Source organism: Crinia signifera, chromosome 2 (assembly GCF_055691185.1).
Source record: "Crinia signifera chromosome 2, ASM5569118v1, whole genome shotgun sequence".
NCBI lineage: Eukaryota > Metazoa > Chordata > Amphibia > Anura > Myobatrachidae > Crinia > Crinia signifera.
In genome coordinates, this window is record NC_139218.1 from 224,448,165 (window position 1) to 224,471,897 (window position 23,733).

The 23,733-nt window shown below is 48.3% G+C and overlaps 1 protein-coding gene across 2 annotated transcripts in view; it reads left to right on the forward strand.

Moving 5' to 3' along the window:
- The window catches only part of AP2B1 (adaptor related protein complex 2 subunit beta 1), a 153,310-nt gene that overhangs the window by 74,397 nt on the left and 55,180 nt on the right, over positions 1–23,733 (forward strand). For both annotated transcript variants that reach the window (XM_083173893.1, XM_083173894.1), the window contains exons 8-10: positions 7,434–7,554; positions 9,381–9,476; positions 14,069–14,184. In XM_083173893.1, coding sequence (XP_083030019.1) covers positions 7,434–7,554; positions 9,381–9,476; positions 14,069–14,184 — 333 coding nt within the window. The remainder of the gene's footprint in view (positions 1–7,433; positions 7,555–9,380; positions 9,477–14,068; positions 14,185–23,733) is intronic.

Sequence of the window (23,733 nt, forward strand, 5' to 3'; positions counted from 1 at the left end):
AAACAATCGGCGCCATGTGTTGAGCCTGCCACAGCTCTACAAGAAGACTGCGGTGGCAGGAAGGCCCAGCGGGAGCTGTGAAGGCATGAGGTGCTGTCGGGAGCAGCTGCGGCAGCTGGGAACAGTGGGGGTCGTGACCGACAACTCCCCAGTAAGAGATTTAATATAGGACGGGAGTATTGTTTTTTTTTTTAAATGAATGCTATGCAGTGGGAGGGGAATGGGGAGGGGGGGGGTCTCAGGTGAATGGGATGGAGTTTTGTGCCCCTTAATAGTTAAATATAGGAATACACACACACACACACATATATATATATATATAGGTACTTGTGTACTATCACGGCGCCCATCGCATCGCAGACCATATCGCATGCGATGCTCCACAATGTCATACAATTTTAAAATTGTATGGCATTGTATATGGCATACAATGCGATCGGATGCGATTATAACTTGTATAAGCACCCTAATGGGTGCTTACAATGTTAAATTCACCCCCACGCCACCCCCAAAGGGGCGGTGGTACGCGTCCTACGACCTTTTCTTACCCCTTTTCATACTATCCACGTCAGCGTGGAGTTGATATTATAAAGCCCGAAGCGTGGCGAGCGGACGCGCAGAACTTCACAGGTATGCGCGTCCCCTCGTGGGGCTCGCTGCGCTCGCCACGCTTCGGGCTTGGTGGCTCGCTGCGCTCGCCACACTTTATATAAAATCAACTCCACGCCGACGTGGATAGTGGGGGTATGAAAAAGTCGTAGAACGCGTACTGCCGCCCCTCGCGGGCTCGCTGCAATCGCCCCGCTGCTGGTTCACATTTATACTTGGGGTTGGCGTGGGGGTGTATTTAACATTGTAAGCACCCATTAGGGTGCTTATACAAGTTAACATCGTATATGGGGCAAAATCGCATCGCATGCCATCGGGTGTATGGCATGCGATCAAAAATCGGGCGACTAATTATCGTGGGCGCCGTGCTAGTACACAAGTACCTATATGTGTGTGTATATGTATATGTATATATATATATATATATATATATATATATATATATATATATATATATATATTCGTATATTAAGAGGCACAAAACTCTCTCTCTCTCTCTCGCTCTCTCGCTCTCTCTCTCATATATATATCTATATATAGATATATATATATAGATATCTATATATATATATATATATATATATATATATATATATATATATATATATATAGATATCTATATATATATATATATACACACACACACGTACTTATGTATTATCTGGGCTCCCATGTTAAATGCACCCCATTTTTTCATACCCCTGCTATCCAACTACGCATGGAGTTGATTTTATATAGTGTGTCGAGCCACCGTGCCCGAAACGTGGCGAGCGGATGCGGTCTCATAAGGAAAACGGGAGCCCAGATATTACATAAGTACATGTATGTATGTATATATATATATATATATATAGGCTCCACCAGAGGAGGGGCGGGTGGAAGGCGAAGAGGGAGAAGAGCAAGGACTTAGAGTATTTAATTTGTCCTCCCACGTATTGAGTGAGGCTGAAAGATCTACCCTTGCCCTTGGTCTATCCTACATACCCACCTCCATACACGATCCATTTAATTGGGAAGTAGATCATTATAAATTTGGGCGGATGCTCAGACTCAAAGATCATTTTGGGGATACTGAAACATTTACCAATACGAGTCAACTGAAGAGCTTAAAGAGCAGTAAGTTTGATCCTCCTGCTACAAGTCAAAGTATCAATACCTTCATGAGGAAGGTCAAATTTGATAAAACTAGGGCCACTACAAGCCAGCCTAGATATCAAAATCTGACCATGGTACAACGACAAGCGTTATCTAATTTGAGAAGTAATGACACCATAGTGATTCGCCCCGCAGATAAAGGCGGGGCGGTTGTGGTGCAAGATTGGACCAGCTATGATGCCGAAATCCACAATCAATTAGCGGATGTCAATGTGTACAAATGTCTAGATTCAATAAAGAAAGAAATTGATGCAGCAATTGCTTTGGGCTTCAATGCTGGATGGGTTGATGCCAAAATGGTTGATTGTTGAACACCCTATCACACCCATATTGTACACTTTACCTAAGGTCCACAAATGGCTGGACAATCCCCCTGGCCGCCCTATAATCTCTGCCAGGGGGTCATTGTTACAGCCGTTAGCAATGTATGTGGATCAGTACCTGCAACCATTGATGAGGTCAACAAGGAGCTATATTAGGGACACAGCCGATTTCCTTACAAGAATTAAAGATCTGATATTACCAGACAGAGAGATCTGGCTGGCGTCCCTAGATATACAATCTCTATATACCGTGATACTGCATACAGGAGGTATCCAGGCGGTGAAAGAACATCTAGTTGCATGTGGTCAGAATAATCCACCTACTGAATTTCTGATAATGCTACTTGAACTAGTTTTAAAGAAGAACTTCTTCATGTATGGTACTAATTACTATATACAAGTTAACGGGACCGCTATGGGTTCAAACGTAGCGTCCGCATATGCAAACTTGTATATGGCATCATATGAGTCCAAATATATCACCACCAGATACGCAGCACATATACTGTGCTACGTCAGATTTATTGATGACGTCTTGATCGTCTGGTCAGGAACACAAGATGATTTTTAGAGATAAGGGGGCTGAATTCGGAACCCTGAACCGATATGGTTCACCTACTCTATGGATCAGCAGACAGTGGCATTTTTGGATGTTTGTGTGTCCCGCAATGGCACCAGGCTGGGATAAACACTTTTTCGCAAAGACACTGATCGCAACACGTTGTTGCAAGTGGGGAGTCAACACCCGACTCACCTTAAAGAAAATGTACCTATTTCCCAGTTCCTAAGGGTTCTGAGAACTCATGCGAACTAACAGCAGAGACCCAGCTAGTGGAAATGAGTGACAGATTCCGAGCCAGAGGTTACTCGGACGATGTAATCTCAAGATGCCTACGGAAGGCTAAATCAAAACATCAGAAGCCACAGATTGAGGGCACTCAGGAGTCACAGAAACCCAGAATGGTTCACGTGGGGACCTTTGATCATATGTCCAACACGACAAAAGCCTTACATAAACAGTATTGGCCGATCATTGGGAGCGATGACACACTAAGATTATCTAAATATAATGCACCCATGAATGCTTATCGTCGCTGCCCAAATCTCCACCAACTCCTCATGAGACCTACCTTACAACCATCAACTAAGGGAACTCAATGGTTGAGGTCGAATAAACTGGGCTGTTATAAATGCCCAAAGGGTTGCACCACGTGTAACTCAATGATGACGGGCGATTCCATTGCACATCCACACAGTGGACAACGCATTAAAATACATCACAGACTCACCTGCACAAGTGCCTTTGTTATCTACGCACTTATCTGTCCCTGTGGGAAATACTATGTGGGCCTCACATCCAGGCCCTTTCGTGAAAGAATGGCAAACCACAGGACGGATATAAGACAGGCTCTCTCTTCTGGCACAACGGATAAACCAGTGGCACGGCACTGTGTCCAGCTGGGACATCAAATAGCATCTATTCGGAGTATACTAATAGACCACATCACTAAACCCATACAAGGAGGAGAGCGGATCCTTGCACTAAGAAGATGCGAGGCGCGATGGATATACAAACTGGACACCATTGCCCCTCGAGGGTTAAACGAGAATTCATTCTGTTTTTTATGATTGTGAGGCTGTCTGCTGTTCCGTAGTATGTGGTTGCCGTAGGTTCCTGTCCCACATCTCTCCCCTTTTTCCAGAAATTGAGAAATATTGATATATGCATATATTTGTGTACACCCCTGAATTATTAATGATTATTTATGGTTTTTGGTTTTCTTATTTTTCACTTGTATATTATTCTTGTACATAATTTTTTGTTTAAATTGCCCACTTTTACATGCGGTGATATACAAAGTGAGGCCATACATTGTCAACTATGGCCGGCGCTCCTTTAAATAAGTATAAATAGGTATAAATAGTGGACTATATCCATTATATGACTATATTTTATTTATTCTTTATAAGTATAATAACACAGCTAATACGCCATATATACGTTGCACTTTAATCCCAGCCCTATAGGTTAGTCATTACTAACACGCCAGCACACGTTACCATAGTGATTCTCACTATGGAGAGGTCCGCATGAGTTACAGCATTGATTTTCCGGCAAGTGGAACGCATACACGCGACACTTCCAGCTAGTGAGACGCACGGCCATACTAGATCCGGCATCCTGATGCGGAAGTAATATACTCAGTGTGTGTGGCAGATGGCGTGGACTGAGGTGAGTTAATACCCACCTGAGACTATTTGGCTATTTACCACACTATTTAAGGGGGCGCCCAAGGCTAGCTCAGTGATCTTCAATCACTGCTACTGTCTGGTTGTGAGGCTGTCTCCTTGACAAAGGCCGGACATCGGCCGAAACGTCGACTAGGACTACGGTCCCCACTTTGTGTATGTGTATGTATATATATATATATATATATATATATATATATATATATATATATATATATATATATATGCAAAAATGCTGCCACTCAACTCCTGGTGTGTTCTTTGGCCCGGTGCCCTCGGTAAAGGTGCAGACAATGATGCCCGACATACAATGGGATGGAAGACTGCGTCACTCGGGACTTAACGAGAACAACTCGTAGCCACACGGATAAGTTGACGTTTCAGCCCTTAGGCTTTTATCAAAACAGCTTACATAACCTGTACAATGTGTGCTTACCTCATTAAATAGTGCTGCACCATTAGCGTGTGAATCGGGACAGAGGTCACGTGTCGACGCCGGAGGCGCTCGTGCGGTGACGTCATTGTCATTGAGACCGTTGCTGTAGCAACGCGTCTATTTGGATGTGAAACAATAAAGTTTTGTTGAGAAAAGGAAAAGTAAAAAATGGGTTTTAAAAAATGTTTACATATAATATACAAACCGCTGTCATTCCTCACTAACTAGTGGTGCTGCAACACAATCAAACAATATCAATGCAGTATATATATATATTTTGTTCTGGACCTCGATCAAAATATTTTAAAATATACGGACTCCATTAAAAAATTACTTGCCTACCCTTGCAGTAGGGCATGGTGGGAAAATTAAAATAGTTTGCCGAGTGCAGCGGGGCACCGTGCCCGAAGCATTGCGAGGGGATGCGGTGCACTTTAAACTGTGTCCATGTCGACTCTGTTGACATTCTGGTCAAAAACAGTGAAAACACCCATGACCTTTTTACTGTCAACCTAGACACTGTCAAACTAATGACCTTTCGACCTAGAACCATGTCAACATTTTCCCATGTCGACCTAACGGTGTCGACCTAATGACTGTCGACCATCATGCTTTAGACCAAATGATCCCAACCCAGTGCAGGGTTGGGATCATTTTTTTTATTTTCTTCTTTTGGTTTAGTTCATTCGAAGCTTCGAAAAACAGGGAACTGAAAAGGCATTTATTTAAAATGTTTCATGCCAGTGACCTAATTATTATTTTTTTTTAAACCTGTGTTTTTTTCAGCCCTGTTCATTACATTTTTCACAGTTAGAATCCTTGCCATTATGGGCAGCAGAACTTGTACTACAAGATGAGGTTTTTGTGTAGAGGAGTTTGTGTAAATAGACATTACTTGTGGTAGATGATGCTTTGAGTTAAGGAGTTGATGCAGCTGTATACAGGAAATTCCTCTTAAGGGGGAAATTGTATGGATACCTGTGCCTGTTAAACGTGTAAATAGTAGATGCAGGTATGTCAGTAATGCCCCTTTCAGACCGCACTAAAAAAACTGTATTTTGCAGATTTTTAACCGTTAATCTGTGCGGTCTGAAAGGTGCAGAGTGATTTTATAGTTTCCAAAAAACAGTTTTTGGAAACGGTAAAAAAGCAGGGTCCTACCTGTTTCAGACCAGTTTTTTTTTTTATGCAGTCTGAAACTGTATTTAGTACCCCACACTGGATGGGAACTAGCGCCTCAGGGACCCCACTGCTCATTTCACATTCCCTGAATGGTCCCTACGCTGTGTGGCACTGGGGAGACTGCAGGAGTGCCTACCCCCTGCAGCCCGTGTCATCACCCCCGACCGGGGTCTCATCTCCCCTGCTACAACATCTGATCCCGGCTCCCCTGTCCACAGCGAGGCATGGACACATGTTGCTTGGATTGCCGGCTGGCTGTCCAGGTACCGGGGGGGCTGCCTTGGTGCAGGGGGAGCAGAGGGTTTGGATTGCGCTGCCCATGGGGGGGGGGGGGGGGTTGGACTGTGCCGCCCAGGTACTAGGGGAGGGTGGGGTACCAGGTTTCTATTGGTGGAATGGGTTGAATCAGATGCTGCTTTCACACCGCAAATCTGCTTTAAACCAGGTATTTACATGCGATATGAAAGGGGTTAAACTTGCTCTGACCCGTTTAAAAAAAAAAGTTTTAAATACCTGGTTTAATCAGGTTTTGCGGTGTGAAAGCAGCATAAGGTATATTTTTGAGAATCTGTCATGTTTATTCTGCATGGTGAATGGATACATAAATACTTGGAAATAGAAGATGACGGTACTTGTGTATTATCACGGCGCCCACGATTTTTAATCGTAGGGCATTGTACAATCAAAAATCTGTCGCATCGCATGCGTTGCGACCCGATTTTTAATTGTACAGGCACCCTGATGGGTGACTCCTATGTTAAATGCACCCCCACACCCGATTTTTAATTGTGCACCCACCCTGATGGATGATAACTATGTGAAATCCCCCTCCCTCCCCCCCCATTGTTAACACCACCCCCACTATCAACGACAACCCGAAGCATGGCGAGCGCAGGCGGTATGCGTCCTCCGACCTTTTCATACACCCACTAACCACGTAGTCGTGGAGTTGATTTTATATAGTGTGGCGAGCGCAGCGAGGCACGCGGATGACTTCACATGTATTCCGTGGTCCCTCACGGGGCTCGCTTCAGGCTCGGTGGCTCGCTATGCTCGCCACACTATATAAAATCTACTCCACGCCAGCGTGGATAGTGGGGGTATGAAAAGGTCGGAGGACGCGTACCGCTGCCCCTTGCGGGCTCGATGGATCGCCCTGCTTCGGGTTGCCGTTGATAGTGGGGTGGCGTTAACAATGGGGCGGGCATTTAACATAGTAATCACCCATCAGGGTGGCTGTACAATGTAAAATCGGGTATGGCTGTACAATGTAAAATCGGGTATGAGCGCAATGTAATATCGCGTCGCATCGCATGCCATTATAATGGCATGCGATGCGACGCGATATTAAAATTGTACAGTTGGCCCTGGAAACCCTCAATTCGGGTCCCATCGCATACCACTAATTAAGGTGATGGGCGCCGTGATAATGCACAAGTACAAAGATGACTAACCATTTGCTCTCTTCCCCAAACCAGGCCAGAGATTTTGAAGCAAGAAATCAAGGTGTTCTTTGTCAAATACAATGATCCAATTTATGTGAAATTGGAGAAGCTGGATATTATGATACGGCTGGCATCGCAGGCCAACATTGCTCAGGTTAGGGTCACCATGTGCTGCTTCAGTCTTGTATTCTGTTATTATTCTACCCAGATTCCTCTGGCATATTTTCCCAGCAGTGGGTAAAATAGGAAAATTATTGATTTGCTTTTTAATACTGTAATTTCTGCTTTAGTGTTGTAATTGCTGGAAAGAAAGTGATCATAAAGCACTGTTGAATCTAGCATTGCTAACAAAAGGCATCCCCCCTATCAACGCCAACCCGAAGCGTGGCGAGCCTCCACTATTCATGTCGGCGTGGAGTTAATTATATATAGTGTGGCGAGCGGACGTGTATTACTAAAGCGTCTAAATGAACAGTATTCCAGTGCTGTACTTAGACGTCTGAATTTTGTGTCTACTAGATGCTATAGTGTCTAATTAGTAGACGCAAATTTCAGACGCCCCCTTTGTTAGCGGTGTGCTGGGCTGTCCATTTCTCTGTGGAAGTCCCACAATGACCTGTCAGCGCTAGGCTGCCGCGGATTCACTACGCTGACAATGTAGTTCATTACAGATGCTACGCTGATAACATAGCACGTAGCTGCCGCGCTACGCTGATAACGTAGGACGTAGCTGCTGCGCTACGCTGATAACGTAGCTTATGGCAGTCTGGCAAGCTGCCAAGATTCATAGCTAGAGCGGCACTCGCTGCCGCGCTACGCTGACAACGTAGCTTAAGGCAGTCTGGCAAGCTGCCAAGATTCATAGCTAGAGTGTGCTTGCGACCGCCGCCGTGAAACTAAACAAGTACCATTTTTTCTTATACACAATAAACAAACATGGAAAATCACACGTTTATATGTCAAAGTACAATGTTTCTACTTTAACGCATAGAATATCAAAATAACAACAAAATAATATTGCGAGGAAATATACCCTCCAGAATACTTATACTTTCTATTCGTCCTAATAAGACCAGCACTGCCATCCTGAGCAAAAGAAGAAAAAATACTCCGGACTTGTAAAAAAAAAAAAAAAAAAGATATAAAGTAGGTACCTAAACAAAATAAATAAGGAAAAAGAAGAGATAACCCCCCCCCCCCCCCCCCCCCCCCCCCCCCAAAAATACCCTTTATTAACCCCTTGAGTGGTATGCCCGGATATTTTCCGGGCTCAGCGGGCTGTCCCGGAAAATTTCCGGGCATACCACAAATATAAAATAGGTGCGCGCTAGTGGTGTCCAGGTGTGCACCACTGGCGCAGCACCTCTAGAGCCCGGGGCTCTGCTAACCCCGCTCCACCAGCCACCTGCCGCCTTACTTTTAGTAGCAATGACGTAGGCAGCAGGTTCGGGGCAGCTCGGGGGGACCCGTGGGCGCTCAGGCACCCGAATCCTCCCGAGCCCACGCGAACATTCCCCAGCCTGCCACCGACATCACTGCTGAATGTGACAGGCCGGTGGATAACACAGCGGAGGCAGAGAAGCTCCGGCGTACTAACGCCGGAGCAGAGGCGAGGAAGGGGGGCTTTGAACTGGTGGGTTTTGCTGGGGCAGGACAAACCTGCCCTGGTAGGTTTATCCTGCCCCAGCAAAATCTACCACTCAAGGGGTTACTCTGCTGAAAGCAATAATTATTCACTCCATATAAGTTACTGTATCATACATCCTCTGACATCACATATATGTGTATAACAGATCTTAATATGGAATATTTGTACCCTTTTTTTTTTGTCTGTTTTCATGTATCTGAAAATCAATTAAAAAAAATTGAATAAAAAAAAAATATTCTGCATAAAACAATGCTAATTAGCTAGTGTTTCATTGGTATTATTATAATTGAATCTAATGCTTTGCTTGAATGAGTGACATTTATCTCTGTCAGGTGTTGGCTGAGCTGAAGGAATATGCTACCGAAGTGGACGTTGATTTTGTCAGGAAGGCAGTCCGTGCCATTGGCAGATGTGCCATCAAAGTTGAGGTAAGTTACACACCACAAATGCTTAATTTATTACATTGGTCTCAAATATGATAATTTTTTATAGAACTTAGGCCTAAGGGATGGATTAAGACAGTGGTTCCCAAACTGTGTGCCATGGCACCATGGGGTGCCTCGGAGCACTTGCACATGTGCCTTTGGGTTGATGGGTTGAGGAGGATCAATTAAACCTTTAGCCTATGGGTGCCACAAAAAAATATCTGATGCTTTGGCAGCAAAGTTTGGCATCTGCCTGGGTGGCGAAGGCCATGGTAAAATGGATTTCTCTCCTCACTAATATTATTACTGAGGGAGATAGTGTAGATGACATGTTTCCTATCCTTGACATCATGCATCAGGCTGCACTATATTTGGGGGAGGCTGCATTAGATGCAGCCACTCTTACCTTACGAGCGTCCGCCTCGGCAGTGGCGGCACGACGATCTCTGTGGCTTCGCTCTTGGAAAGCGGATGCTGATTCCAAACAAACTCTAGAGGCGTTGCCTTTTGCGGGCTCTCTATTGTTTGGATCAGAGTTGGACAAAATTGTGGCCACAGTGGCTTCCTCAAAGGCGGCTTTCCTGCCATCCACTCCTGCTCCACATCCTCAACCGGCGTTCTAGTCCTTTTGTTTTCAGGGCAGGGGTAGGGGGGCAGTCATTCACAAGGACTCAGGCCCAACCCGCAAAGCCCTCTAAAGCCAGGGGAAAACATCCCAGGCCCACCAGAAGCCCTGACCACAAACCCGAGGATAAGCACTCGGCATGACGGGGCAGCGCTCCACCTGGGGGATCCCAGGGTGAGGGGTCGCCTGCTTCGGTTTTCGGACATGTGGCTAAAATCCACGACAGATGCATGGGTTCGAGATGTAGTCTCCAAAGGCTATTCTATAACTTTTCGCCGTCGACCACCAAGCTCGTTCTTTTCAACAAGTTCACCCAAGGACTTGGAAAAGCGCGTAGCCCTGGAACAGGCCTTACAAAAACTACTGTCCGCAGGTGTCATAGCCCCCGTTCCGGTGTCGCAACAAGGCACAGGTTTTAACGCCAGTCTTTTCTTGGTGCGGAAGCCCAATGGGACCTTCCGTCCCATTTTAAATCTAAAGAGGCTCAACAAATTCCTCCGAGTCCCGAAGTTCAAGATGGAAACCTTGCGGTCCATTGTTCTGGCCTTGCAACCAGGGGACCACATGGCATCCCTCGACATACAAGATGCGTATCTGCATGTACCCATCAAACAAGAACACTGGCGGTTTCTGGGATTTGCACTGCAGGACCGTCATTTTCAATTTCAGGCACTACCTTTCGGCCTGGCCACAGCTCCCCGGGTGTTTACGAAGGTCATGGCAGTGATGGGCAGTGCTCTTCGCAACCAGGGTGTCCGGATTCTTCCATACCTGGACGATCTGTTGATCCTGGCACAGTCGCCTCAGGTTCTCCAGGCACACTTGACCAAGGTCATGACGGTCCTGGAACGCCACGGCTGGGTTATCAATTGGCCCAAGACATCCATGATTCCCACTCAATCCATGGTTCACCTAGGGGCCCTGTTGGACACAGTAAATCAGCGGATTTACTTGCCGGAGGTACGCCGCAAGGCTCTACAGTCCCGTGTTCAGCATCTTTGCTCGCTCAGGTGTGTCTCAATCCATGCCTGCATGAGGGTCCTGGGCTCCATGGTCTCGGCCTTCGACATGGCAGAGTACGCACAGTTCCACTCTCGCCCACTACAGCAGGAAATTCTCAGGAAATGGTCGGGGTCGTACTCCAACATACGATCACACCTGATTGTCTGGTCTCCGACAGCACGGAGCTCCCTGTCATGGATGCTTCTAGATCAGAACCTCATGGAAGGGAGGCCATTTTGGATTCACAGGTGGACTCTCCTCACCATGGATGCCAGTCTCCGAGGTTGGGGAGCGGTCACATGTCAAATCTTTTCAGGGGCTTTGGACTCAGCGGGAATCCATGCTGTCCATCAACATTCTCGAACTGAGGGCAGTCTTACTGGCTCTTCGCCAGGCGGAGCCTTGGCTTCGAGGTCACCCGGTGCAGGTCCAGTCGGACAATGCGACGACGGTGGCTTATATCAACCACCAGGGTGGCACTCTGAATCGGGCAGCCATGGCGGAAGCCTCTCGTATCTTCCAGTGGGAGGAGAACAAGATCCCCGCATTGTCGGCAATCTTCATTCCGGGTCTCCTCAATTGGGAGGCGGACTTCTTGAGTCGTCAGACTCTGGATGCTGGCGAATGGACCCTCCATCCAAAAGCGATCCAGATGTTGGTGGACCGGTGGGGCAGACCGGAGGTGGATTTGATGGCATCACGCCACAATCACCAGGTCACCCTGTACGGTTCCAGGTCTCGAGATCCAGGCGCTTGCATGGTAGACGCTCTGTCAGCCCAGTGGCCGTTCGCTCTCATGCATGCCTTTCCCCCATTTTCGCCCCTTCTCCGAGTTCTTCGCAAGTTGAAGGCAGAAGGGGGCACGTTGATCCTGGTGGCCTCGGAGGATCTGGTTCTCGGATCTGCAGGCCCTGTCAGTCGCCCCTCCAATCCGTCTACTTCTGTGGCCGGATCTGCTCTCACAAGGGCTATGCCTCCATCCCGATCTGCAGCGGTTGTCTTTAACAGGGTGGCTGTTGAGACCGCCTTGTTAAAAGCTAAAGGCTTTAATTCTCGGGTGATTTCGACTATGCTCAGGGCTCGTGGGCCTTCTTTGGCTGGTGCTTATCGCATCTGGCGGGCTTACTTTTCCTGGTCTAGTTCCCGGCAGTTTAATCTAAAAACCTATCGTTTGTCTCGGATTCTGTCCTTTCTGCAGAAGGGTTTAGAGGCTGGTCTCTAACTGTCTTCGCTGAAGGTGCAGGTGTCGGCCTTGTCTATTCTATTTCGCAGGAGGTTGGCGTTGTTGCAGGACGTCCGCACTTTCTTGCAGGGGGTCTTGCAAATCCAACCTCCATTTGTCCCACCGGTTGCTCCATGGGATCTTTCTCTGGTTCTTAAGGCCCTACAGGGCCCCCTTTTTAACCTTTGTGATCAGTGGATCTATCTTGGCTTACATGGAAAACTGTTTTTCTGTTGGCCATTGTTTCGGCCAGGAGGGTTTCTGACTTGTCGGCTCTGTCCTGTCAGTCTCCTCTCCTGGTTTTTCATCCTGATAGGGCGGTTCTTCGAACCGTCCCTTCACACCTCCCCAAGGTGGTGTCCAAGTTTCATGTTAACCAGGAGATAGTGGTCCCGGCCTTTCGTAGGCCAGATGCTTCTCCTGAGCAGCGGTTTCTGGATGTGGTGCGTGCGTTACGCATCTATATGCGCCGTACTAAAACACTTAGGAAATCTAACTCTCTCTTTGTCCTCTATGGATTTCAAAAGAGAGGTTGGCCTGCTACAAAGCAGACTATTGCCCGGTGGCTGAGGTCTGTCATCAAACAAGCTTACTTGGGTGCCTCCCTCCCGGTTCCAACGGGGGTCCGGGCTCATTCCACGAGATCTGTGGGTGCATCTTGGGCTGTTAGGGGTGGTGCGACAGCAGAGCAACTTTGCAAGGTGCCGACTTGGTCGTCTCCTCATACTTTCTTGCGCTTCTATGCGTTTGATACGTTTGCCTCACAAGACTCTGCATTTGGCCGGAGTGTATTAGCTGCGGCCCAGGATCGTCCCCACCCTTAGGTGGCTGCTTTAGGACGTCCAACTGTTATCCCTGTGGCCCCTGATGTCTGCCGCAGAAGAAACTGAGATTTATGTCTTACCTATTAAATCTCTTTCTTCGAAGACGTCAGGGGCCACATGGATCCCTCCCTGCCGCACCTGCTTCATGGTATTAACATTCATAGTTACTCCGTTGAGGGAACTTAGTTAAAAATTCCTCTGTTGAGGGTATGTTACAGTTATGGTTTCTCTATGGAGCAACCACACACACATATATATTTGTTGAATATTTGTTGAATGCTGGCTGTTGGTACCCGGTGCTGGTTCCAAAATATGGGGGACTCCCCGTATTTTTGGAAATAGAGGCCTAATACAGATTCACACGCAAAGCACATTTGTTTTGCTAATGGACAAAACCATGTGCACTGCAGATGGGGCAGATGTAACATGTGCTCTGAGAGTTAGATTTGGGTTTTATTTTGTTTCTGCAGAGTAAATACTGATTGCTTTATTTCTACACTGCAATATTGATATCAGTTTGAAGTACAAAACCCACCCAAATGTAACTCTCTCTGCACATGTTACATCTGCCCCACCTGCAGTGCATATAGTTTTGTCGATTAGCAATGCAAATCTGCTTTGCGAGTGACCCTGGATCATTCCCTGGGACCGGTCCAAGAGCTGAATTCTTAATTATGGGTGGACCCATCACTCCCCTCCCTCAAGAATTTTTTTGGTCATGGTAGAGCGTGCAATATTTACCCCAAATCGCATGCTACTACATGTAAAAAGTGTGATTTTTGACCAAAAAAGCTCTCATTACTAAAAATCGCAACCCTATTCACCACGTATGTCTGGCAAAGTTTCATTGATTAAGACATTTTTGGGGTTCTTCCATAACAATGTTGAGTGTAATGCACAATATATGCTGCTTGTTCCACAGCAATCTGCAGAGCGCTGCGTGAGCACCCTCCTAGACCTCATTCAGACAAAGGTGAACTATGTGGTACAAGAAGCTATTGTTGTCATCCGGGACATCTTCCGCAAGTACCCCAACAAGTATGTCTGTCCTAATGGACTTTTATGAATGGATTTATAATTTTGAAATATAATTAAAATCAAAAACTTTATTTCTCCTTCATCCACCAGGTGTCACTGGAGTAACCGTAGGGAATAGAAGGGTGACTGCAGGGAGCATGGGCACTTTAATAATTTTCAGAGACATTGTGGCCTTCTCCTCCCCTTCTACTTCCCCCAGACATTCTTATTTTGTGATATGGTTTTCTTGGTTTTCATTTTCACCCACACAAACCCCAAGGAGCAAAGCGCAGCACTACCAGAAAGAAAACCAGGTACTCTTTACCTAGAACGGCGCCCATCGCGGTGATCGCGGGCAGTACATAAACGGCCGCGACGCGATGCCCGCGATCACCGCGATTTTCCCATAGGGAACAATGTTAAAAAGCCAGATTGACCGCGATTTTGCATTCAATGCCTCAATGCCCGCGATTTTCACATAGGAATCAATGTTAAATGGGCTACAGAGCCCAAATAGGCAGAATTAACCCTTAAATGTCCCCCCAATTTTTGTACGCCACCCCACGATCCACGCGAACCCGAAGCGTGGCGAGCGCAGCGGTACGCGTCCTCCGACCTTTTTATGCCCTACTATCCACGTCGGCGTGGAGTTGAGAATAGAATAGTGTGGCGAGCGCAGCGAGCCACCGAGCCCGAAGCGTGGCGAGCGGACGCGGATACCTTCACAGGTAAACGCGGCCCCTCGCGGGCTTCACAGGTGTCCGCTTTTCGCCACGGATACCTGTGAAGCCCGCGAGGGGACGCGTATAACTGTGAAGGTATCCGCGTCCCCTCGCGGGGCTCGCTGCGCTCGCCACGCTTCGGGCTCGGTGGCTCGCTGCGCTCGCCACACTATTCTATTCTCAACTCCACGCCAACGTGGATAGTAGGGCATGAAAAGGTCGGAGGACGCGTACCGCCGCCCCTCCCGGGCTCGCTGCGCTCGCCACGCTTCGGGTTGGCGTGGATCGTGGGGTGGCGTACAAAAATTGGGGTGACATTTAAGGGTTAATTGTGACTATTTGGGCTCTGTAGCCCATTTAACATTGATTCCTATGTGAAAATCGCGGGCATTGAGGCATTTTAAAGTAAAATCGCGGTCAATCAGGCTTTTTAACATTGTTCCCTATGGGAAAATCGCGGTGATCGCGGGTACACGATTTTTATGTACCCGCGATTTACCCGCGATGACCGCGATTTTTTACCCCCGACGCCCGCGATTCTAATCGCGGGCGCCGTTCTAGGTAAAGAGTACCGAAAACCATTCTTATTTTGTGCCCTGTGGGAGCTAGGCACACTTCTGACTTGCTCCAAGCAAGTCTAGGAGATTTTTTGGGGGGGATTTTCAAACTACAATCAGCAAGAGGAGGGTCAGACAGCAGCTGCCCCTGTCTGACCCCGCCGTTGCAGGGGGGACCCATTCGTATCTGCATGCGGCTTGTGCTCTGGTCTCCGGCTGAGGAAACCACAGTCTCCGGATCTGACAGACGGCGCTGCGTGTGACGTGCGTCCTGATCGTCCACCAGCCAAACCGTCCATTGGCCAGCTTGGCAGAGGGTGAGTAGAGCCCGGTCCTCCTCGCTAGAGAGGGGACCGGGTTAACCCTAAAAAAGTGACGCTCCTTGGCGCTCATATTTTGAAATGGGTGCCATTGAACACTCTGAGCTAGCCGGGGCGGAGCTACGTGTAACTCCCAGCACGCACGGCCGCCATTTTACATAGGCGTGCTTCTCAATCGCGGTTGGAGGCTCCGGACACTCTGGGTGAGATTTATTAGGATGAGAGATTCAGAAAGTGAGAGATTTGGGAAGAAATCTCCCGTTTTTTTAAAGCGGCAATTATTTACACTGCAAAACCAGCTTGATTTTGCAAAATAAATGATTGCCGCGTTAAAAAAACTGGAGATTTCTTCCCAAATCTCTCACTTTCTGAATCTCTCATCCTATTATATCTCACCCTCTGTGTCCTTCTCCCTCACAGAGGACCCGCCGGTTACAGCCCCAGGTTCTGTGAGTCGGACAGTGGGGTTTAGTGAGTGTGGGTCAGCAGAGGCTGTCTGCAAATTACCGTATATACTCGAGTATAAGTCGACCCGAATATAAGCCGAGGCACCTAATTTTACCACAAAAAACTGGGAAAACTTATTGACTCGAGTATAAGCCTAGGGTGGGAAATGCCACAGCTACTGGTAAATTTATTTGACACATCAGTAGGTTAAATGTTTCTGAATATTTATTTCACAGAAACACAGTAAACAAGCTAGCTCTTTCAGTGGAAAAGAGGGTCAACCAAAACAATTGAAAATGTATTAAGCTTGGTGTAGTGATAATGTGGCTGGTACTTTATCACCGACCAATCAGCTCCTAACGCTCATATTTCAAACCCAGCCTGTAACTTGGCAGTTAGTAGCTGATTGGCTGGTGAAAAATCACCTTTTCAGTTTACTGGGCTTTATAAATCTGCCCCTGTGGACAGTCTGCTATATTTTATTTTCTTGGACACAAATCTTTATTTAAAATAAACTTACTTTTTTAAATATACCCCTGCACTTCAGTTAAGGAAGGTGGCTGGCTGCACTGGCACACTTCACGGAGTCACACGCAACATAGGCGAATCTAGGGGGTGGTCCGGGGGTGCACAGGACCACCCATTAGCCCATTTTGTAGCTGAGGGATGGAGCTTTCCAACGAGCCCAGCCCGGTGTCTCTAGCCCCCTGGGAACCGGAGATACGACCAGGCAAAGTTGGAACATATTCCCTATAGGATAACATGGGACCCGCTAATTCCGACCCCCACCCAGTTCAACGGCTGCTAGTTCCCCCTTCGGCATCACTGAAGCTCGAGGTTGATCTCGGTCGAACCCAAATCGCTGGGCCTTCAATCTGATACCAGGCTGGATCCATATGGGTTAATTGGTTCCAGGGATATTGAGGTTAAACCGTTTGTTTTTTTCATTTCTTAAATGTAATTTCATGACTGTTTATGTTCTTTGAGGGCAGATTTCTCTGTAACCAAACAGCCCAGTTTCATGGGACCAAAATCATTCGAAGCCAACTCAAAAGTTCTTCAATATGATACTGGTCTCATGTAAATAGGTCAGTTAGTTCTGAAGATATAGCTGGTTGGTTAAAGGGGGGTAGGGAGAGGGGAGTGGTTGTCTCTCCCCCTCACACCAGAAAATGCAGGGACTAACTAGGCTGGTGTATAAGGTGTCAGCCTGGGAATGTCCCTGCATGATCCTGGAACCATATTCCCGGGTAAATCCCTGAATTTTCTGTTGTGAAAGGGGTATTATTTCAAACAGCCGTGACCTGCAGTGCTCTGAATACAGCCGGGCAGCCCCCTGCTCTCTGCCCAGCTGTCAATGACTGTCACCCCTGCAGCTTCCACTCCAATTCTTCTTCCCGCTTTCACCTCAGCCTCCCCCCCCTTTAATCATGTGGTGCCGGCGCCCGGCGTGCTCCCCCGAAATCATGCACATCAACAGCAGCGCGCACAATATTTCAAATGTCCACTCAGATAGAGGGGACACCAGGAGGGGAATGTGAGCGTGCTCTGCGCTGCGCTCTGCTCCTCTCCCCATAGAAGCAGCTGCACCACTCTCCATCTCTCCCTGCAGCAGCAGCGAAGGCTCATATAAAAATTTACAGTGAGTGGCACTTTTGGGGGCATTGCTTAAGGGACGCTACAAGTGGCGGTATGTGGGGGTATTACCCATAATGTGTGGCTTAATGTGTAAGGGGCATTACGGTGTGCAGCATCATGTGTAAGGGGCATTATGTGTGCTGCATCATGTGTAAGGGACATTATGTGTGCAGCATCATGTGTAATGGGTACTATGGTGCGCGGCATCATGTGTAATGGGTACTATGGTGTGCGGCATCATGTGTAATGGGTACTATGGTGTGCGGCATCATGTGTAATGGGTACTATGGTGTGCGGCATCATGTGTAATGGGTACTATGGTGCCATCAAGCAAGAACCCCCTAGCAATGAGCACGTAGGTAAGCAGCACTTATGTGGCAAATATGTAAGGGGCATAACGGTTTGTTATATAGTATGTAATGGGCATCATGATGTGTGGCACAATATGTAATGGGCATTATGGTGTGTGGCCTTATGTGTAAGTGGCATTACGGCGTGTGGCTTTATGTGTAATGGGTATTACAGAGTTTGCTAAAATGTGTTATGGGCATTACTGTGTATGGTCTAAAGTGTAACACCACACCCCTTTTTGTGATGCCACGCCTCCTTCCCATGAAGCCACGCCCCTTTTTGGCGCGCGGCTGCGCCGCGCTAAGGTCCCCCTGCTGTTATGTCTAGATTTGGGACCACCCATTACCATAATTCTAGATTCGCCTATGACGAGCAACAAATCTCAGACTCCGCAAAGGCCCATGGGAAGAGCTGCTCTCTCTGGGCATGCTCAGCAGCACTCCTTAAGGACCGGCAGCCATCTTTGACAGTGGCAGCCAGCCTCCTCGCATCCACTGTAAGTACAGACTGGACGCTGCACAGAATAAATATGATAGTTTGGTACTACTGTATTGCGCGGTCAGCTCAGTCATATGCAGAGCCTCTGCAGCGCGAGGGAGCGCTGGAGCGGGTACATGCAGAGGGACAGGCGGCTGGACGCTGCGCAGAATACATATGCTGGAGTGACGATGCGGCCGACCGCTGGCAGAGCTCACATACTGTAGCTACGGCAAACCGGATTACAAGCACAGTGTGCAGACTGGCCGCGCAGCGCGCGGCGCGTATCTGCAGTCTGCACACTGTGCTTGTAATCCAGTTTGCCGTAGCTACAGTATGTGAGCTCTGCCAGCGGTCGGCCGCATCGTCACTCCAGCATATGTATTCTGCGCAGCGTCCAGCCGCCTGTCCCTCTGCATGTACCCGCTCCAGCGTTACACCAGCATATTTATTATGTGCAGCGTCCTGCCGCCTGTCCCTCTGAAGGTACCCGCTCCCTCGCTGCAGAGGCTCAGCATATGTCTGAGCTGACCGCGCAATACCACAGCCTGTTTTCTGCCTTAACCCACCACTGTCTGTGACCCTCAGCCGGCCCCTAGGCATTCCAGATGCCCCAGGCAAATGCCTGCCCAGACCCACACTCGAGTATAAGCCGAGTAGGGCTTTTTCAGCCAAAAAACAGGGCTGAAAAACTCGGCTTATACTCGAGTATATACGGTAGGTCAAAGTGCTTTCTAGTAAAGACGCTATATCTGGCTGGGCAGTTCCTTCCATTATACCTATTATAGTCAATAGCCTTACTGCTGTCTATATTTTTCCAACTGTATGTTTGAAATATATGTCTAACATGGTTAAAAAGGCGGCATGCAGGAAGTGCACCACTAAGTTTGTGCCTTCCACAGATGGAGAAAATTGCTGTGATAAATGTATGCAGACACTCCTGTGCATCCTGCCCCAGTCACCCCTGTCTGGACTGCAAAACTCACAGAGGTCATGTCTAAACTAGCCTCGGAGTTGGCAGCTTCTCAAAGGGACAGGGTGGAAACTAGATCACAGCAGGCTAATTTAGCCACTGCTGTACAGGGGCTTACCAAGGCTCTAGTGCCTGAATCAGCAGCTACTGTTCGTTCCAGGCCACCCCCTTTATTACAAAGTAAAAGAGCATTTCCTCACATTTTGGAGGATCATGACTCTGATGATGACATGCCAGCCTTAGAGGGAGAATACTATGAGCCTGATCCTGAGCCAGACCAGGTTCTGGTGGAGCCTGAACCAGTAACACAGGGTTTGGAAGACCTTATTATTATGGTTCGCCAGGCCCTCAAAGTGGAGGACGGTGAGGCAGCTCCTTCTCGGCCCTCTGTTTGGGAAGCGCCAAAAACAGGCAGTCTTTTTTTCCTTTATCTGAGGAATTACATGACTATTTACAAACAGCTTTACGTCATCATGATAAAAATGTGGTTACTTGTGTAATATCTGGGCGCCCGATTTTTTCATCGCACACCCAAAAATCGGTTGCATCGCATGCGATGCAATGCGATTGGACCCGATTTTTAATTGTACAGGCACCCAGATGCCTGATTCCTATGTTAAATGGCCCCCCAGACCCGATTTTTGATTGTATACCCACCCTGATGGGTAATGACTATGTGAAATGCCCCCCCATTGTTAACGCCTCCCCACGATCTACGCCAACCCGAAGCGTGGCGAGCCCGCGAGGGGCAGCAGTACGCGTTCTCCGACCTTTTCATACCCCCACTATCCACGTCGGCGTGGAGTTGATTTTATATAGTGTGGCGAGCGGACGCGCATTACTTCACATGTATTACTGTGCTCGCCACGCTTTGGGCTCGGCGGCTCGCTGCGCTCGCCACACTATATAAACTCAACTCCACACCGACGTGGATAGTGGGGGTACGAAAAGGTCGGAGGATGTGTACCGCTGCGCTCGCCACACTTAGGGTTGGCGTTGATAGTGGGGTGGCGTTAACAATGGGGGGGGGCATTTGAAATAGTCATTACCCATCAGGGTGGGTGTACAATCAAAAATTGGGTCTGGGGGGCATTTAACATTGGAATAAGCCCAAATTGGGCATAATCGCATCGCATTGCATGCCATTTTAATGGCATGCGATGCGACGCGATATAAAAATTGTACAGTAGGGTTTTAAAACCCCAGAAATCAGATCCGATCGCATCGCATGCCTTAAGTAGTGCCATGCGATGTGATATATTGGGTGCCCAGATAATACACAAGTACCAAAATTTGATTTCTAGGTATTTTTTATCCACTTATTCCTTTTCACCAGAAGGGAGAAAAAGGTGCGAGACTCCTCCCACAGTGAATTCTTCAGTGTCACATCTTTCTAAAAAAGACGGTACTACCGGTCCTGGTTGCTTCCTCTCTCGGGGACCCCTTGGACAGGAAGTAAGAAACTACACTGAAGTCCATATATGTGGCTGCAAGGGTTATCCAGCATCCTGCACAGGTAGGGTGCTGGGTCAAAAAGGCCGTTGGGGTGTGGTCTACACAGATAGCCTCTGACCTACGCACAATTCCAACGAGGCAACCCTTGTCAGGCTGGCAGATCATATCAGCAAAATTGTCTGCCCTTTCCATATCTGCCCGAAGGACCCTATGGTTACAGCAGTGGCCGGCGGATGCTGTGTCAGAGAGCAGTGGAAGCTCTACCCTTTAATGGGGATGTTCTGTTTGGGCCCGAACTAGACAAATGGATTTCCCAGGCGACAGGCGGTAAATCCCATTTTTTACTCACAGCAGCACCTACCCCGGCTCCGCAGAGTACCTTCAGCTCCAGATTTCGTGGACGTGCCAGATGCAGTTTCACACAGCGGGGGTCAAGAGGACGTGGAAGGGGTGCAGTCAGTACCCAGTCTGACCCAAAGACTGCCGCCAAGACCACTGCATGACTGTCTCCCGGCCCACTTGGGAGATCCCAGAGTGGGAGCGCGCCTTCAACTCTACACAGAGATATGGGCACGCTCGTGTCACGATGCCTGGGTGAAGGATTTGATAGCTTCCGGCTACAGGATCATCTTCCAACATACACCTCCTCAAAGGTTCTTCAAGACTGGTTTGCCAGTTTCTCCAGAAAAAGGCATCCTATTGATGCAGGCCAAAGATAAGCTGGAAAATTTAGGAGTGGTGATCCCAGTGCCTCGGGACTCTCGGAACAAAGGATTCTACTCCAGCCTGTTCCTGGTGCCAAAACCGGACGGTACTGCCCATCCGATTTTGAACCTGAAGGACTTGAACCCTTACTTAAAACTCATAAAGTTCAAGATGGAGTCTCTCCAATCAGTGATTGCTGGATTGGAGAGGGAGGAGTTTCTGATGTCTCTCGACATCAGAGATGCCTATCTTCACATTCCCATTTGGCCACCTCATCAGGCATTCCTATGCTTCGCGATCCGGGACCAACATTGGCGGTTTCAGGCTCTGCCATTTGGCCTATCATCTGCGCCCAGAATTTTCACCATGGTCATGGCAGTCATGATGGAAATTCTGCGTTCTCAGGGGGTCACGGTAATACCATACCTGGAGGACCTGCTTCTGAAGGCTCGATCGCAGAGTTGTTGGACAGTTTTCTCCTGACCCAGTCGACGCTGATAGAACATGCGTGGATTATCAGCTACAAGAAGTCTCAACTTCAACCCACCCAACAGTTGTTATTCCTGGGAATGTTGATGCAATCGGTCCAGATGAAGATCTTCTTGCCGGAAGAAAAGATCCTATCTCTGCAGACCTTGGTCCGGGCGATTTTAAAGACCAAATAGGTGACAGTACATCTCTGCACGAGACTGCTCGGAAAGATGGTGGCATCCTTCGAGGCAGTTCAGTACGTGCGCTTTCGCTCTTGACCTCTTCAGCTCTGCGTTCTGAGTCAGTGGTCATCATCCCATCTGTGTCTCCATCACGGGGTGACTATCACCCCGGGCTTGCCTCTCCCTCTTGTGATGGCTCCACACAGAATCTGCAGGAGGGAAGGAGTTGCGGGATTTGAAACTGGACGATCCTCACCATGGACACAAGTCTGCGGGGATGGGGAGCTGTCACCCTGGACCAACGGTATCAGGGGATCTGGTCCCCTCAGGAAGATCTTCTGCCCATCAACATCTTGGAGCTCAGAGCGGTGTATTATGCCTTATTACAGGCTCGTCATTTGCTGCAACATCACCCCATTCGTGTCCAGTCCGACAACGCCACGGCAGTGGCCTATATAAACAAGCAGGCTTGCACTCACAGCCATGAGAGAGGTCAGTCGGATTCTCCTCTGGGTCCAGGACAACGCTCAAGCCATTTCAGCAGTCTACCTCCCAGGGGTCGAAAACTGGGAGGCAGACTTCCTGAGCTGACACGACATGCACCCCGGAGAGTGGTGCCTGCACCCTCAGGTGTTCAGGCAACTGGTGAGGAGATGGGTTCTCCCTCAAGTAGACCTGATGGCGTCTCGGCACAATCACCAGTTGCCCCTATATGGAGCCCGGACTCGAGATCCAGGTGCAGTAGGAGTAGATGCCCTGACAATGCCTTGGCCCTACCGGTTTGAATATCTGTTTCCTCCATTCCCTCTGCTTCCGCGACTACCTCCGAATGCGCTGTAGTAAATGGCCACGGTTCTTCTGATAGCACCGGAATGGCCATGCAGGTCTTGGTACACAAACCTCACGTCCATGCTGGTCGAAGAGCCATGGCCGTTGCCTCTACAGGAGGACCTGCTCAGTGAAGGCCCTTTCTACCATCAAGGCCTGGAACGTCTTCATTTGATGGTGTGGCTACTCAGAGGTCCATCCTGAGGTAGGCAGGAATCCCTGCTACAGTTATCCCTACGATGTTGAGGGCCAGGGAAGAGGTGACATCTCTCCATTATTACCGTATCTGGAGAGCTTACATCAATTGGTGCGAGGGGCAGGGTGTCTCACCTAAGGTTTTCACCTAAGATTTTCAAACCGCAGGCTTGAGGCTGGGCTCCCTCAAGGTACAGGTGTCGGCCTTGTCTGTATATTTCTAGAGCCGTCTGGCTTTACTTCCATAGA